Below are 16,502 nucleotides of genomic sequence, written 5' to 3' on the forward strand. Positions count from 1 at the left end.
ATTTAGCGTTCATGTACATGGCGAACAGATCGCAGCAAGGCTGGCCCCATCTGCGGAAAATCTCTTCTGCAACTTCTGTTTTCAGGGACCACTCATGAGGCATCAGAGTTGCTCAACTCAGTTTGTCTGCTGGACTTTCCCGGAATGTGCGCTGCTACCAGAAAACATTGAGAGTCCATCACCCATTTCCATACTCTTTGTGCCTCTCAACAAAGTGAGTAAGACTTGGTTCCCCCTTGCTTGTTTATGTACTACACTACTGACATGTTGTCTGATTAAATTGCAATTGTTCCGGTAAGAAGAGAACTGTGAAGTGCTTGCAACGCGTATAGTACTGCTCTCATCTCCAGAACATTTACGTGCAAGTGGTTCTCATGATCCTGCCAGATACCTTGGAGAGTCATTCCCAGATAATGCCCCCACACCCTATCTGGGAAGCGTCCATGGTCAAGACTGCATTTTGATGAGGAAGAACAAAGGGACGACCTAGAAGATAAAGCTGATCTGTATGTAACCACCATGTTAGATCCTTCGTACAGGAATTTGTAATGATTATTTGGTGGGACAAGGGTAGATCTTGCACTGATCATTGGGCAAATAGTAGCCACTGAAGCACTCTCATGCGTAGATGGGCTAGGGGAACTAAAAGAATGGTGGACACCATAGTACCTAGAACTTGAAGAACTATTCTGGCTTGTACTTTGTCTTTGGTCAGCAAGAGTCTGACTTGGTTGTGTAACAATTCTATCCTTTCTGGAGACAGTTTTGCTGTCAGGGTGGTTGAGTCTACATCTGAGCCTAAGAAGACATTACGCTGCGATGGAGATAAGGTGGATTTTTTTTAGATTTACTGTAAATCCTAATCTGGTGCACAAGGATAGAGTCTTGTCCCTGGCTCGGATTTGTTGGTGCTTGGTGGTAGCAGTGAGGAGCCAGTCGTCTAAGTACGGAAACACCCAAAATCCCTGACGTCTCAGGTGAGCCGTGACCACTGCGCCATACATTTGGTGAACACTCTGGGGGCTGTAGTGAGGCCAAAGGGCAGTGCTCAAAATTGAAAATGACTGGCTCCCAGCTGAAAGCGTAGGTGTCTTCTGGAGCTCCTGTCCATTTTGATATGGTATTATGTGTCCTGAAGATCTATGGAGCACATCCAATTGTCTTTTCTGATAAACAGAAGAATTGACTGCAGAGTGATCATTCAGAACTTCGATTTTTTACAGACTTGTTCAGCTTGGTGAGATCTAGAATTGATCTCCAATCCTCGGTCTTTTTTGGAACTAAAAAGAATCGTGAGTAAGTTCCGGATCCTGTTTGCTCTGTGGGGACTTCTTGGATGACTCTTTTTTGAAGCAACGAGATGACCTCTAATGATGCACGATCTATCTGATTGGGTGGTACATCTGGTAAAGACCGATTTGTAGGGGGATCAGAAACAAAAGGAATGGGGTAACCTCTGGAAATTATATTTTGTACCCATCGATCTTGAAAAATTTGTAGCCAGGTGCGGGTCTATATTATAACATCGAAGTCTTAAAACTTCGAATGTTATAATATCGACCCAAATTCAGCGAAAGCTTGAAATAGCGAAGCTGCAAAACACAGAATATTTTCCTAGGAAAAGTATTCTGTGGGCCATTTCTGTGGCTTCGCTATTTCCTCGACTGTGGTGCGAAGGTGACAGACCAGGTTAAGGTAAGTGTGCGAATGGACCGAGGTAAGGTGAGTGTGTGATAGTTGGGGACCTTAGGGATAGGGAACGGGTAAGGTGAGTGTGCGATAGTTAGAGACCTTAGGGTTAGGGAGCGGGTAAGGTGAGTGTACGTTAGTTAGGGACTTTAGGGTTAGGGAGCGGGTAAGGTAAGTGGATAGCTAGTAGTGTATGTACGGTTTAGTGTAGGGCTCTGTGAAGTGTGTATGTGTGGATTATGTATTTTGGTGTGCTTGTGCTCTGTGTGTGTGTGTGTGTGTGTGTGTGTGTGTGTGTGTGTGTGTGTGTGTGTGTGTGTGTATTCTTGGAACAGCAAATTTTTTCCCTTGGAAAAAATCCGCTGTTCTGTGCATTTGAGGATATCACATTTCGAGATTCCAAGGTAGAGCTTATGGTGTTTGACATTTTGGAATTTCGATAATGTCACATAGACTCGCCAGGTGCTTGGGTACAGTCAGAGACGACCCCCGACTGCCTCCAGAGACGGACAGTGGGGCAACCCTTCAGAGGCAATGAAAGGGCCGATCAGAGAAAGCATCTCTATCACCCTGGTGTTGTGGACCCCCTCTGCTGTGAGAGCAACGCCTTCCATTACAACCTCCCCCTCTGCCTCTAGGGGAGGGTTGACCATGTGCTTGAGGGAATCCTTTTTGGGATTTATGGAACCACATTTTTCCTCCTGTTTGACCCTTGGGATAGGGTCTGGAAGGAAGGGAAAAAGGGACTCCCACAGCAGATAAGGTTTTCTCTTCCTGCTCACACCTGGTCAAAGTCTCTTTTACCTGAGGTCCAAAGAGTTGAACCATCAAAGGGGACATTAGTAAAGGAAGACTTGAAGGACTCCGTAAAACTGCATAGGCGCATCCAGGAATGTCTCCTAATAGATATTCCTGATGCGGCCGCCCTGCTCGCTCCATCAGCTGCGTAAGAAATCAGCCTCACTGAGGAGTCAGCAATAGAGGTAATGGTAGAGAGCTGCGAAAATACCTTGTCAGCGGATCCCGAAGCTATTTTGAACCCTGAAGGGTATCTCCCAACTCTTTTAGGAGATCCCCTTGTTGCCTAGTAAAATGGGAGAGGTAGTTCAGCGATCGTAAGGTAAAAGCCGATGAAGAAAAATGACGCTTTCCATACCTATCCATCGTCCTAGACTCTTTATTAGGAGGATGGATATTTGAGGATGTCTCAGATAACTCCTTCTTTGTGGCTGCTGCTACCACCATAGCATCCACAGGTACTCCATTGGTTAGAAAGGTTTTGTCTTCTGGAGCAGTAATAAACTTATTAGGCCTCCTCAGGACAGGCTCCACTGTGTCTGGAAAGGTCCAAGCTTTTCAAGATTTGACCCCTAACAGCTGGTCATATGGCGGTGTCACCCAGGAGGTGCTAGGTTGGGAACCAAAAGCCTCAAGGTACACTGATTCATCCTCAGTAGGGTTAGAGGTCTTCCAATCACCCCTCTGTCTAAGGATTTCTAGGATGTCCGCAAAAGAGACATCCTCAGAGGGGGATCTTAGGGACCCTTCTGACTCATCCAAATCAGTGTCAGAAGTGACTCGGGTGAGTCAATATGCTTCCTTTTGCAGACTTTCTTCCTAGGGACCTCTCCAGTGGGGTAATCTGGGGAGGTTTTGGAAGAGGGGACACCTCCTATAGGGGCTCCTTGGGGCTCTGACTCCCTACGCTTAGGGGCAAGTAGGGGAGAAGAGGCTGCTACTGGCTGCTGGAGGGACATCGGGTCCAATGGCAGGGCTTTAGTACTTGACAAAGCTCTCTTTATCACCTCGAAAGCCTTTCCACCCCGCTCCGAAGAAGATCATTGCTCCGAGGAAGCAGAAGGTCGACTCCGACCCGGAGGAGCAGGCTCCAAAGCGGACGCGGGAGCTGAGCTCACATGAGCCAAAGCACGAGACGGATAGTCGGATTGGAAGCAAAACCATGGCGGCTATCCCTCCTGGAGTCGACTGGAAAGTGTCGGCTCCCAGACCCCTCGGCTCCAGACTGAGCCAATGAAGTTAGAGTTATCGGTTCTGAGGAAGCAGGAAGAGTTCTTGGAACTGAGGGTTCCAGCACAATATGACCTGAAACATTAGACTCCGAAAGCACAGCAGTCAGAGGAGGAACAGTAGACTGAGGCTGGGACGGATCTGAAACCTTTCTGTCTGGAGAGGCTAACATTTATGCCAGCGCCGCATTGCAGAGCTGCTTCACCACCTGCTGTACATCCTCATCAGATAGTGTCCTGGAGGAATGGGTGGAGATAGATGGAGATCTCCTCCTTTCCAAAATAGGAAATCTTATTGTTGGTGACACTGGTTCCAAGATAGGAGACTGTCTCGACAAAGATGATTGTCTCGGAGCCGATGAAACAGACGGCACCGAGACAGAAGAAGCAGAATCGGAGCCAGAACTCTTTGGCTCCGTCACTTTTGAATTTTTTGTCGGTTCCAAAGCAGGAGCCAATGGAGATTTTCTTTTTTGATTTTTAGAGACCCTCTGACCTTGTTCCAGCTGTTCTTGGAAGGAACGTCTCATCAGACCCCTATCAATAAGTTTTCTTTTGCATTCATTAAGAACCCTGGTGCTGAACGCATGACAAAAGGTACAGGGTTCTTGCCAATGAGCTTTCTCCAAGACAGTACACACAACTTGTGTGACTATCAGTCAACGACATCTTCTGAGAACATTTATCACACTTTTTGAAGACAGAAGGGCAGTGTTCTCTATGTTCCCTATCTTTAACCTTTGATATTTTCAAATAAACAAATAGAACAATAAGAATTATTATTTATTTTTTATATATACACATATATATATATATATATAGAGAGAGAGAGAGAGAAGAAAACTAGCACACAAAGAGGAAGGCCCTCTAATTTAAATGGGCAACTACGGCCCTGTAACTTAAATGGGCTGTACAATCATTAAAGAAAGGGACAGGGGATTCTAACACTCACGCAATCACTCTAGAGTAATAAAGGTAAAACTTTTATTGAGAAAGAATAAGAAATATAGCAACGATATCAAAAATTCCACCCAGCCAACGAGCCAGTAAAGAAGACAACCTTGAAGCTTTTGCAGCAAAAGAAATCTGGGGAATTGCCATGGTGCACCATGAGATAGGGGACAGCCTCGAGCCAATAAAAGCTCTCAAGATTTAGTATCGGCCATGTCGGAGCCGAGGTTTGGCTCGAACCCATCCAGCAAGAATTATGGCGAGATAGGACTACATAACATGCAATGTCTAACTGACTTCCTTAAAAATGTGAATGTTTCAAGATACACATTTACAGAATAAACTAGGTGTTCAATGATTCAAACTTATACAACTGAAACTATACACATGTTACAGATGTTAATTTAAAAAGTACCCACGGAGGCACCTCAATGACGGAGGTACATTTTCTCCAATCCACTCCTACTGGCAGGCTTTTGTGAATTTGCCTCATGCTGCTGTAGTTGTCTTCAAGTTTGTTCATGGTAGTAGCTTGCCACTTCAGTAGTCTTGACTGGATCAAGAATAGTAGCTTTTCCTTTGTATATCCATGTCTGCTGAACTGTGTGGTGGCAAAACAGTAACTAACATGAAATACCATTTCTGTGTTTTTGATATCGGCATCACACAACTTATCCTGTTTAAATGCCATGATGTACTTCAATCTGGTACTCATCACATGACATTAATGTTGTATATATTTTCAGAATATTTGTCATCTGTTCATAGGTATCCCAGTCTACTGTTTACCATTGCACCTGCATTTCTGGTTCAGTAGTATACTCAGGTGCACAGACTGTGCACATTCTAACAGCATCACTATGCAGTTCTATTGTCCACGATGCCATCTCTGCATGTGCATCTATGCAGTGTGTGCTCTGCTTTGGATCTCCACTCACAGCTGTATCTCTAGTTATCGTTTGTTCCATAGTATCCTACTAACATGGGAAGCATACTTATCTAGTATTATGCTCCATGCATTTTCAATGATGTACTGGGTGAACACTGACAACCATGGAATACTGTCTCTGAATCACATGCCTATCATTGTGAAGCCTGGATGGCCTCTACATTGCTTCTTGCACACAGTTCAGTGATAAACTGTAAATCTAGCTTTTAGAATTCATAGTAATAATGACATTTGCAACTGCGTGATTAGATATTTGTGTTAAAATTATTATATGCCAAAACCTAAGTTGCTTTTTGCAGAGCATGTGTGCTGTATCTTTAAGAAGCATTTCAAGGACTGAATGTGCATATATAAACAGCAGGGACATGTTAACCTCAGTGCCATTTTGAAAGTGCAACGAGGGAGTGAACATGTCTGAGTGTAATAGCTAGTCTGTATATAAGTTTACCTAAGCTAAAGTTAATAAGCTTCAGTTCTGATGCGTTTGTACATAATAAAGCTGCTTGAACAGAACCCTCAAAGACTTGTCTATTGAGGTGAAGAAATTCAAACCAAAGGCTTAGTAGTGCTTTCATGTTATTTGGCTACCAACTATTATAGCTTGTTATTCTATGTAGTGTATGTCATGTCCTTGACCATCACTTCTGAACAGATCTGGGTGCATGACCTTTACTTTGCGTTTTGTTGAAATGTTTACATAGGTTTTATTGACCTGAGGACTTTTTCTAAAAAAAGGCACTATGGGGGAGGCAAGGCGCTTTGCCAGAAGCCAGAAGCCCAAGTGGGACAGATGCAGACCATCTCTAACAAAGCATCATTGTCTGTCGATCATATCTTCCCAGGCTGTCAGGTACTGTATCCCCCCTGGAATGACACCAAAAACTAAGCCAATTGTTAACGTCAATCATTTTCTGTTTGTATTGAGGCATCATTCTGGGTAACAGTAGAATGCTGTTTAAGGCTAGGGGCATACCTGCCTGGGACACCTATTCAGCGAGCTCAATCCTGTCTCTCTTCATATAGTCCAGGGAGGTACGTTTCAAGTCGTTTACCCCAACATGGACTATGACAAAGTCATAACAGTACCTGTTGTTGAGAGTCTTAAGTGCGTGTGTGATATGGTGGAGTCTGGCACATGACAGACAACTAACCATGACTTTCTCCTTATCCAGTCTGGTGAGAGACACAGCTGTGTGTCTCACAATGGAGGCTACTATAATTAATATGCTGGGTTTATGGTTAGGCCTTTGTGGTTGCAAGACACAGGTGTGTGGACTATGCATGGTATGTGGTGTGGATGGTTGTGGAGTTCACGTGTGTTTTTGCCTCTGAGGTCTCCTTTGTTTTGGGTATGTTTTTGTTGAGAACCTCCACATATGTGAGTATGTGTTGTGTAGTTGAGGGTGGAGTTTGAGGTGTAGTGACTGTGTTGATAACCTTCTCTGTGCCAGATATACTGGCTTGTGAGGGCGAGAGCACAAACTCTAGGTTTTTAATGTAATTGCATCTCTCACAAATTTTGTGCCTAGGTGGGAATAGCAGATGGTTGTCCGTGCATATGAGGCAGTTGCTACTTTGTCTCAGGATGCCCATATCAACCAGGCTAGTAGTAGAAACCACAGGAAATTGTCCATCCATATTTTTCAGAATCTGAGGGAGAGAGGCCAGGGAGAGCTAAGGAGCAGGCCTAAAGCCCAAGTGCTTAGACCAAAACTAAGAGGCTTAGAATAACACTTATAATTTTAAAACACTAAAAACAAGCAGTAATAAATGCAGCAGAGAAGATGCAATGAAGGAAAGGATTACTGTCACACATTTAGCTTTACATTTGTCTTATCCATTCTCATGTTATGGATTTATTACTGATTTTTTAAGTCCCTTGTACCTCCAGAACACCTATCCCACCGGTGTGAGTCTGCACTTTTATTCTCTAATCAGGCAGCAGCCAATCTTTGAGCAGCTGCCCTCCAATCCAAGCAGCCACTAGGAAATTCTGTTTTGCAGCTACATGATCCTGGTGATCCCCTGTATAAACAAATAAGGTCTAAAGGGTTAGACTGTAATGGGGCACTGTGAGGGAATGTCACCTGAAGGCAGACACACCTCTATCCACCTTTGGCCTCTACAGGAAATCATTTCCATATCTTATCTTTGGGTGAATTGACCAGGCTACATCTTATCATGACTCACCTTTCCCAGCCCCCTCACCCCCGTACGGTCATTAAACAGACAGGACTTAACCACTCTGTGCCACTAAGCCAGTATTCCTTCTCATTTGGTGGACCATACAGTTTTAAACAGTGTTGCTGCAATTTAGTTCCACACCACAGAACCAGGTAATTACATTCCTTAAGGTTTTCTTCAGAAGGGCATCTTGTGTTAAGCCACTTATTTGAAATGCACAACAAAACATCTGGAGTGGTGGATTATACATATCTGATATACATCCAGTGGTGTCATGGCAGTCAAATTAATAAAAAAAACAAAAAAACAAAACAAAAAAAAAAACACATTTTGCCAACATGACTGCAGCACATTTTTATGTCCCTGCACCTCCACTCTTTACTTGATCCTCTTACCTGAAAGTACATGAACTTCATCAGTTTGGTGACCTCTGGCTCAAGAACTTCGACTGTTTTTTCATAGATCTCTACACGATTTGGTTGTTCATTGCATTTCACCTAGGAGTTGAGTAATTTATGAATTATTACACTTAGGTGCAATCCAGTAAAGTGTGGAAGATACGATGAACTACAGCTAGAGAGCAAGCAACCATAAGGAAGGCAGAAAGAAAATCTCCAGTTAAGTCATTCAATTAACTATCAATGATTGCTAGAGTCCTTACCTGTTTTTATTTTAATTTTGCTTACCACTGAGCTGTTAAGCATTTTACAAGCAAGTACATATAAAAAATAAATGAATAAATAAATTAAAAATACATAAAAACAATTACTACAGATTGACATATTACAAAAATTCCATTTCAGCTCAATAAAATATTTAATTGTAATGATTATTTAATGAATAAACAACAAACAAATTAAGACCTAACTGACAGTCTGTAGAACAAAAGCACAGCCTAAGTACCAGCAAATGTTGAATAAAAACTTCTCTTAAAGTAAGATGCAGAAAAATGACAAATGATCCTGAAAAGATTCACTATTGTGTGAAACTAAAGAAAATAGATTTTGGACTTGTGGTTATTGAGAGATACAAACAAGTTCTGTATCCTTTGCCTCCAGATGTGGAAAAAATTCTGAACACTTTGTGAATGAGGGGCCATTCAAAGGGAGCAAGAAAGATTTTAATGTGTTTATCTGTCAGGCAAGTAAAATACAAGGAATGTGAGTTACTAGAAGGAAAATGACTTACCAATTGCCTACTGCGGAGATGTTCAGAACCCATACTCTCCTGTTTCAGGATGTTCCATAATATGGACACATTATTTATTACCATCAGAAAAGTGTTATCACTTTGACAGAGGTAGAAAGTGCTGCACGTTAAACAGCATGGCCCTCGCTTCCAGGACATTTATAAGCAGTGAACTCTCCCTGTGAGACCAAAGGTCCTTTTACTGAGTGTTGTTTGCTAAACAGGCTCCCAAGCCTTGGATTTGATGTACATATTATTATCTATGCCACTGGAAAGCTATCATATGGATTGAATCCATCCAGTAATGTACTGCATCATGACAAACCTTTTCCAAACTGACTGTGGCATTCACATTTTGTGAGTTTTATACCCGCTGAATACTAAGCACTCACTGTATAATTCTCAGATGCAGGCACACAGAGAGTAGTCATTAACACCAACAGTACACCAGTCGATGGCCACTTTGTTGAAAAAATACATCAAAAAGGCACACAACTTGATCAGACTACTCATCACAACAATTATAATACACAATGTACACGTGTCCGCACAAACACATAGTCAAATGTTTGAAGTAAGTATATCACGACAACTGCTCCAAGTAACAGGCAACCACACCAAACCGTAAAAAGAATGTCGTTTAATAATCACAGACTAAGCGCTTTCACCAAAAATTGGCTTCTTCAGAGTCAGTGTTAAAAGACAAATAAGACACATTTATACAAACAACGTACTGAAGTAATAAATGACATCATCCAGTCCCTTCCAATGAGCAAAGAAAAACAATCAAACAATTGACCCATAGTGAACAACCTACTCATTTGAAATATATAAAATATATATAAAATATAATATATATTATATAAATAATACACTCCTGACATTTTATTTTTATATTTATATATATGTATATATGTCTAAATGTAAATAAAATTTAAATACAAGCTATTAATTAAACCATGCTGAACTACATACAAATAAATCACTATAACTTTACAAAACTTTATATTTATATTGCATTTTTTAAAATTAAATCAAACTAGCCTTATATTTCAAAACTGGTTTTATTGAGATGTAGTCATTAATACCAGGTGACTACATCTCAATAAAACCAGTTTTGAAATATAAGGCTAGTTTGATTTAATTTTAAAAAATGCAATATAAATATAAAGTTTTGTAAAGTTATAGTGATTTATTTGTATGTAGTTCAGCATGGTTTAATTAATAGCTTGTATTTAAATTTTATTTACATTTAGACATATATACATATATATAAATATAAAAATAAAATGTCAGGAGTGTATTATTTATATAATATATATTATATTTTATATATATTTTATATATTTCAAATGAGTAGGTTGTTCACTATCGGTCAATTGTGTGATTGTTTTCCTTTGCTCATTGAAGGGACTGATGATGTCATTTATTACTTCAGTACGTTGTTTGTATAAATGTGTCTTATTTGTCTTTTAACACTGACTCTGAAGAAGCCAATTTTTGGTGAAAGCGCTTAGTCTGTGATTATTAAACGACATTCTTTTTACGGTTTGGTGTGGTTGCCTGTTACTTGGAGCAGTTGTCGTGATATACTTACTTCAATCATTGTGCCCTGGCTTGGGATCATTTTGTTACATAGTCAAATGTAACACCACTCAACAGCCGCTCACTCAGACACACCACACACACACACACACACACACACACACACACACACACACACACACACACACACCAAACCAAATGAACTTCCATTTGATCGGTTATTCATATACACACACAAATACTCAAAACACACATGCACACCAGCTAGACCCACACACACACACACACACACACACACACACACACACACACACACACACACACACACACACACACACGCACACACACACACACACACACACACACACACACACACACACACACACATGGACACAAGCATACTCTCTCTCATAACCAAATCACAGCACCCTCTTAGTCACACATCAAATATAGTTGCTACTCAATTCTCATGCCCAACACCCAGCACAATCTCAAACTCAGAAGTATCCTCATACATTATGTTAAGTACACTCACACTCTTTAAACACAGTGACAACACAAAAAAATCCTCACATGCATGTAAAGCACCTCTCAAGCCCTGCATAACACATACATATGCACTCAAAAGTACAGCTGTGTAAGTTAATTTACCACAACAGTAGATGTTCGAATAGATCATTGCTGTTGTAGCCATACATATATGGGACATATTCTGCCAGGGATATCGGGCATCCAACCAGTTTACAAAGATTCAGGCTTCTTCCTCTTACCCTGTATGTATGTAAAAGCACAGGAATACTTGCTGGTATAATTAAGGTTAAGCCGAGACTCAGAGCCTTCTTGCCCAAAATAGGGACACTGAAGCCTAAAGCTCTAAATAAATTATATTTTGCCATGTCAGAAGAGCAAACTGGAAATTGTAAGTTATGTACTCACTGTAACTTGGCATCTGTGTTGTCCACTTTCATTCTTCCTCACCAATGGGTTCAGATGATCCTCGGATCCAACTCAGCTACATACACTAGACTTCAGATCCAGCTCTTGAGCTCTACTCTCTATACCCATAACGCTCTACTCCATCCCCAACAACTCAGATCGAGTTTGCTGCCTAATCTCCCATTTTATAACAGAGATAGACATAGACAGAAAAAAATCAGGGCTCAAACCTGGAACTGAATAGTTCCAATACAGTCTAACAGGTACTTCCAGGAGTAACAAGGGTGGGGAATGGATGGGAGGGAAGGTGAGGAAGAATGAAAATGGAAAACACAGATGCCAAGTTATGGTGAGTACATAACTTACAAATCTGATGTTGTCCTTTTCATTCTTCCTCACCAAAGGGACAGAGTCCCCAGCTACATAGCCCTCTGAAGGCCTTCATGGAAGGACTGTCAAAGCAAAAGAAACTCTGCTGCTGAATATGATGTCCAACTTGTAATGTGTAATAAAAGTATGAGTCTTTGACCAAGTAGTTGTAGCACAAATGTCATCAATGGAAGTCCTTGACCAAAAGGCAGACAAAATAGCCATGGACCGACTGGAATGAGCTCAAGGAGATTGTGGTAAAATTTAGTCCTCTTTAAGAATAAACCAATGAAATTCAATCAGGAATCCATTTGGCTAGAGTAACTTTAAATACTGCCTGACCCAAGCGATGTGGCGAAAAGGATACAAAAAGCTGATCAGATTTCCTGAACTGTACTGTTCTATGAAGATAAAAATGCAGTTGTCTGTGCACATCAAGGAGATGAAGCATGTACTCTCCCTTATTCTCCCTTATTCGTAAAATTTGGAAAGAAGGCTGGTAATTGTATGGATTGGCTGATGATATTTTCAAACACCACTTTAGGAAGAAAGGAAGGTTTGGTCTGCAGAGACGCCCTGTCTTAATGGAAACAATATAAGGAGGCTTAACTGATAGGGCCTGGAGAGCAAAAATTCTTTTTGCTGAAGTAATAGCTACTAAGAAGACTGTTTTCCATGAAAGATACTTCAGATCGCTTTTGTCTGATGGTTCAAAGGGTTTCTGAGTTAAAACTTGGAGACCCACAGTAAGGTCCCAAGGAGGAGAAGGGTCCTTTATCAGGTGTCTGAAGTGAAATATGCCTTTCATGAAGGTCTTACACAATCTGGACAAAGCCAGAGAAAAAGATTTGTTTCCAGAGTGGAAATTTGAAATCACTGCCAAATGAAGCTTAACTGTAGAGAAACTAGTTCCTTCCTTAAAATGAGTTGTTGGAAACAGAAGAATGTCTGAAGCTAGTACTGAAAAAGGCTCGATAGTCTGGCTAGAAGCCCAAACAGAAAATCTTTTCCATTTGCTTCTGTAGACTTTCTTGATAGAAGCTTTCTGGGAGGCCAAGATAATATCATGAACTGGGGAAGAAAGCCTGGACTGTCTATTATTGGAAGTGGAGAAACCATGTGGTTAGCTTGAGGGCATGCAGATTGGAATGCTGAATTCCTGATGGATGAGATGGGAGATCCTGAGTGGTTCCAGTATCCATGGAGGATAAAAGTGAGACCGCGGGAAGGGGAACCATACCTGCCGAGGCAAGAAGGGGGCAATAAAGATGACTGAGCTTTTCAGCCTGTTTGCTTTCTGTAAGAACTTTGGAATCAGAGGAAGAGGAGGGTAGGCATGGAGGAAACCTGAGGGCCAACTGTGAATCACAGCGTCTCTTGGTTTCTCTCCCTGAGGGGGAATCAGAGAGAAGTACTTGCTGCACTTGTTGTTGAGGGCTGAGGCAAATAGGTTGCAGCAAGGCTGGCCCCAGTGGCTGAAGATCATATTCGCTACCAAATGATTGCGAGACCACTTGTGAGGCATCAGAATGGATCTGCTGAACCTGTCTGCTAACACACTGGTATTCCCAGGGATGTGAGTCGCAATGAGAAAGTGGTCTGAAGGAACTGCCCATTCCTAAACCCTTATGGCTTTTCTGCACAGGGGGTAAGTTTGGGTTCCTCCTTGTTGTTTATGTACCAGACTGCTGACATATTGTCTGTCTGAACTGCAATAGTCCCCACAGGGAGAACATCTTGAAATGCTTGCAATGCTAGAAGGACTGCTCTCATCTTTAGGACGTTGATATGCAATTCGGTCTCTAGAAGGAACCATATGCCTTGGACCATCCTTCCCATGAAATGCCCCCGCCCACACCTCAGTTGGGAAGTGTCTGTGGTCACTGTGGCAACTGGGAATGGAAGAATGAATGGTCTGCCCAGAAAAAGATTGTCAGAATGAATCCACCAACAACTATGACATTTGCAGATTACAGTGAGTCTTACAGAAAATGAAAGGTGCTGATAAAGAATGAACTGTACCACCATGGTCCACTGAAGAATTTGCATAAAGAAGTGTGGTAAAGGAACTAGAAGTATGGCAGCTGACATCAACCCCAGAGCTTGTAGCACTAATCCTGCTGAAGGAGAAGGATGAGAAAGTATAGACCAAGCCTGATGTCTTAAACTTACCACACATCACACCAAATCTGCTTAATGACACCCCTCACATTTACCCCAAACATAGACTGATTAACTCTATTTCAACTAAAAAAAAAAAAAAGTGGAAAATATTCTTAAAAAAACAAGAACCAATAATACCCCAATATGCTAAAATCCTCTTAGGAGGAGACATTCACCCTAATCTGAGACCACCTATCAAAACCAATATCAAGACAATTCTCTTTCACATACTACTCTAATTCTACAATGGTCAACCCCCTTCCAGGTAATATAACTATTGCCGCCATAAATATTAGAAGCATAAAAAATAAACTTACTGAACTACATGCCTGGATTCCAAACAAAAGCCTGATAGTCACACTAAAACCTGAACTTGGATTAAAACCAGTATAAACAACTCCAAGATTATACCCGACTATATCATCCATAACGACCGTAGAGGAAAGGTGGTGATATTGCTTTAATATTTTCCAGCAACTATTACATTTCTCCCTATAACAAACCAATAACAAAATTCAATTCAGTGCAGCTTCTTAATATTTTCCTAAAAATAAGGAAATATGTATTATTTTACATTCCTCCTGGAAGCAATACAGCTACACTGAAATATATATTTCATTGGATATCCATAATAATTACACAAGAAAAAATAATACTAGGTGATGTCAATATCAATTTGTTGCACATAACCTCTAACTCCCCTACATCTAGCATGAACTTAAGGAGTTACACACAACTAATTAATTGACATCAAATTCCTTATTAGACTAGAATCCTGGTATCAGACCTTAGCAAATTCACCACCACAGGTATAATGTCAGACTCTCTCAGTGACCATCTCCCAATCTATAAAACGAGACATCTCACACCTCCTCTCAGACAGCATGTATAAAACAATACACAACCTGTCCAAGTTTAACCCAGAAATATTCATTACTACTCTGTCATCTATTAACTGGAACATCACAAAAATCCTCCCCTTAGATGATGATGTAAATAAATCCAATGTAACTATCTCAAACAGCTTTGCACACCCTAGAAAGAAGAGAATAAGAACAAATACTGCAATTTGGCTATCCAAAATGAGTAGTTTGTTAATGCAGGATACAGAAAATGTGTGGAAAGAATGGCAAAAATACAAAACACAAGACTATTTCAAAAACAACTGTACTAAAAAGCAAATAAATGAAGACAAAAAAAAACATACTATAACAACATTCAGAACAACAGTAAACATAACCCTAAAAAATTCTGGACAGCCATTAAAGAAATCTTACATCCTGGCCAAAAATACAACCTTAACCTCTCTCCCAATAACTTAACACTCAAAACTGCAATAGAATTAAATTCTTATTTCATAGATAGTATAGTGACCCTAATCAAGGATTCCCCAACATCTACTCTCACCCCTGCCCAACAGCCACATATCACTATATCCAATTTCACCTTCAAGCCCACATCATACGTAAAACTACTCTTAAACAAATTCAAACCATGCTCTACTTCAGCTGATGGCCAATAGCATTGCCTATCCTGTCATAATCCTTATAAATAGGTCAATCCAGGAATCCCATACTCTCTCTCTCTCTCTATCTCTCAGGAAAAATCACAGATTATCCCTTTACATAAAGGAGGACATTCAACAGACATCGCCAACTTTAGACTTACAGCAATGTTATCCCCCTCTCCAAAATGCTTGAAAGATGTATTCAAAACCAACTGCTTCACCATATCCTGCAGGAAAAACTTATATCCCCCTACAAAATGCTTCTGTTCCTCCCATAGTACTAACACTACACTTATAACTGTTATAGATCTTGTCAATAAAACTACAGATAATGGCAAATTAGTCTCCTCCTTATTTCTAGAGTTCACTATAGCCTTCAACACATTTTGTCACAGCAAACTTCTATTTCAAATGTCCTCAACAGATCTTGCTCAGCCCACCCTTATATAGTTAAAAAGCTGCTTGCCCAGTAGATATCAGTCAGTAAAATGGCACTCCATCTTCTCTACATACCTTTCAGTCACCACTGGTGTACCACAAGCCTCTATCCTTGATTCCCTCCTTTTTAACATTCTCACCAACAACTCCAATACATACACAAAACAGGCCTCTCTACTATAATGTGCAGATGACTCCACACTCATATACACATCAGACAACCTGGCACATCTCAAAAAAATTTCTCAGGAAGCTTTACAGCCACTGAAACATGGCTTTGTAAATCACAACACATGCTCAGCCAAAAAATTATTAGGGATTACAGTAGATGATAACCTTAAATCCACCTGCATATACAAAACTGTATAAAAACTCAGCAAAAACCAGGAATGCTTTTACAGAGTCAAAAACTTTCTCACCAATGCAACTAAAACCACACTTGCCACTATTTACCTCCTTCCCTCACTACTCTATAGCGTTCCCATCCTTACTAACCTCCAGGCATCACAAAAAGCAAAACATGAATAATGATTTAATAAAGTGGCTAAATATGCAG

At 40.7% G+C, this 16,502-nt stretch overlaps 1 protein-coding gene across 2 annotated transcripts in view; it reads right to left on the bottom strand.

Moving 5' to 3' along the window:
• Positions 1 to 16,502, bottom strand: part of CYFIP2 (cytoplasmic FMR1 interacting protein 2) — a 2,832,302-nt gene that overhangs the window by 2,076,747 nt on the left and 739,053 nt on the right. For both annotated transcript variants that reach the window (XM_044069335.1, XM_044069334.1), the window contains exon 5: positions 8,196 to 8,297. In XM_044069335.1, coding sequence (XP_043925270.1) covers positions 8,196 to 8,297 — 102 coding nt within the window. The remainder of the gene's footprint in view (positions 1 to 8,195; positions 8,298 to 16,502) is intronic.

The sequence above is a fragment of the Protopterus annectens genome, chromosome 4.part0 (assembly GCF_019279795.1).
Source record: "Protopterus annectens isolate FY-2018-M chromosome 4.part0, PAN1.0, whole genome shotgun sequence".
Lineage (NCBI taxonomy): Eukaryota > Metazoa > Chordata > Ceratodontiformes > Protopteridae > Protopterus > Protopterus annectens.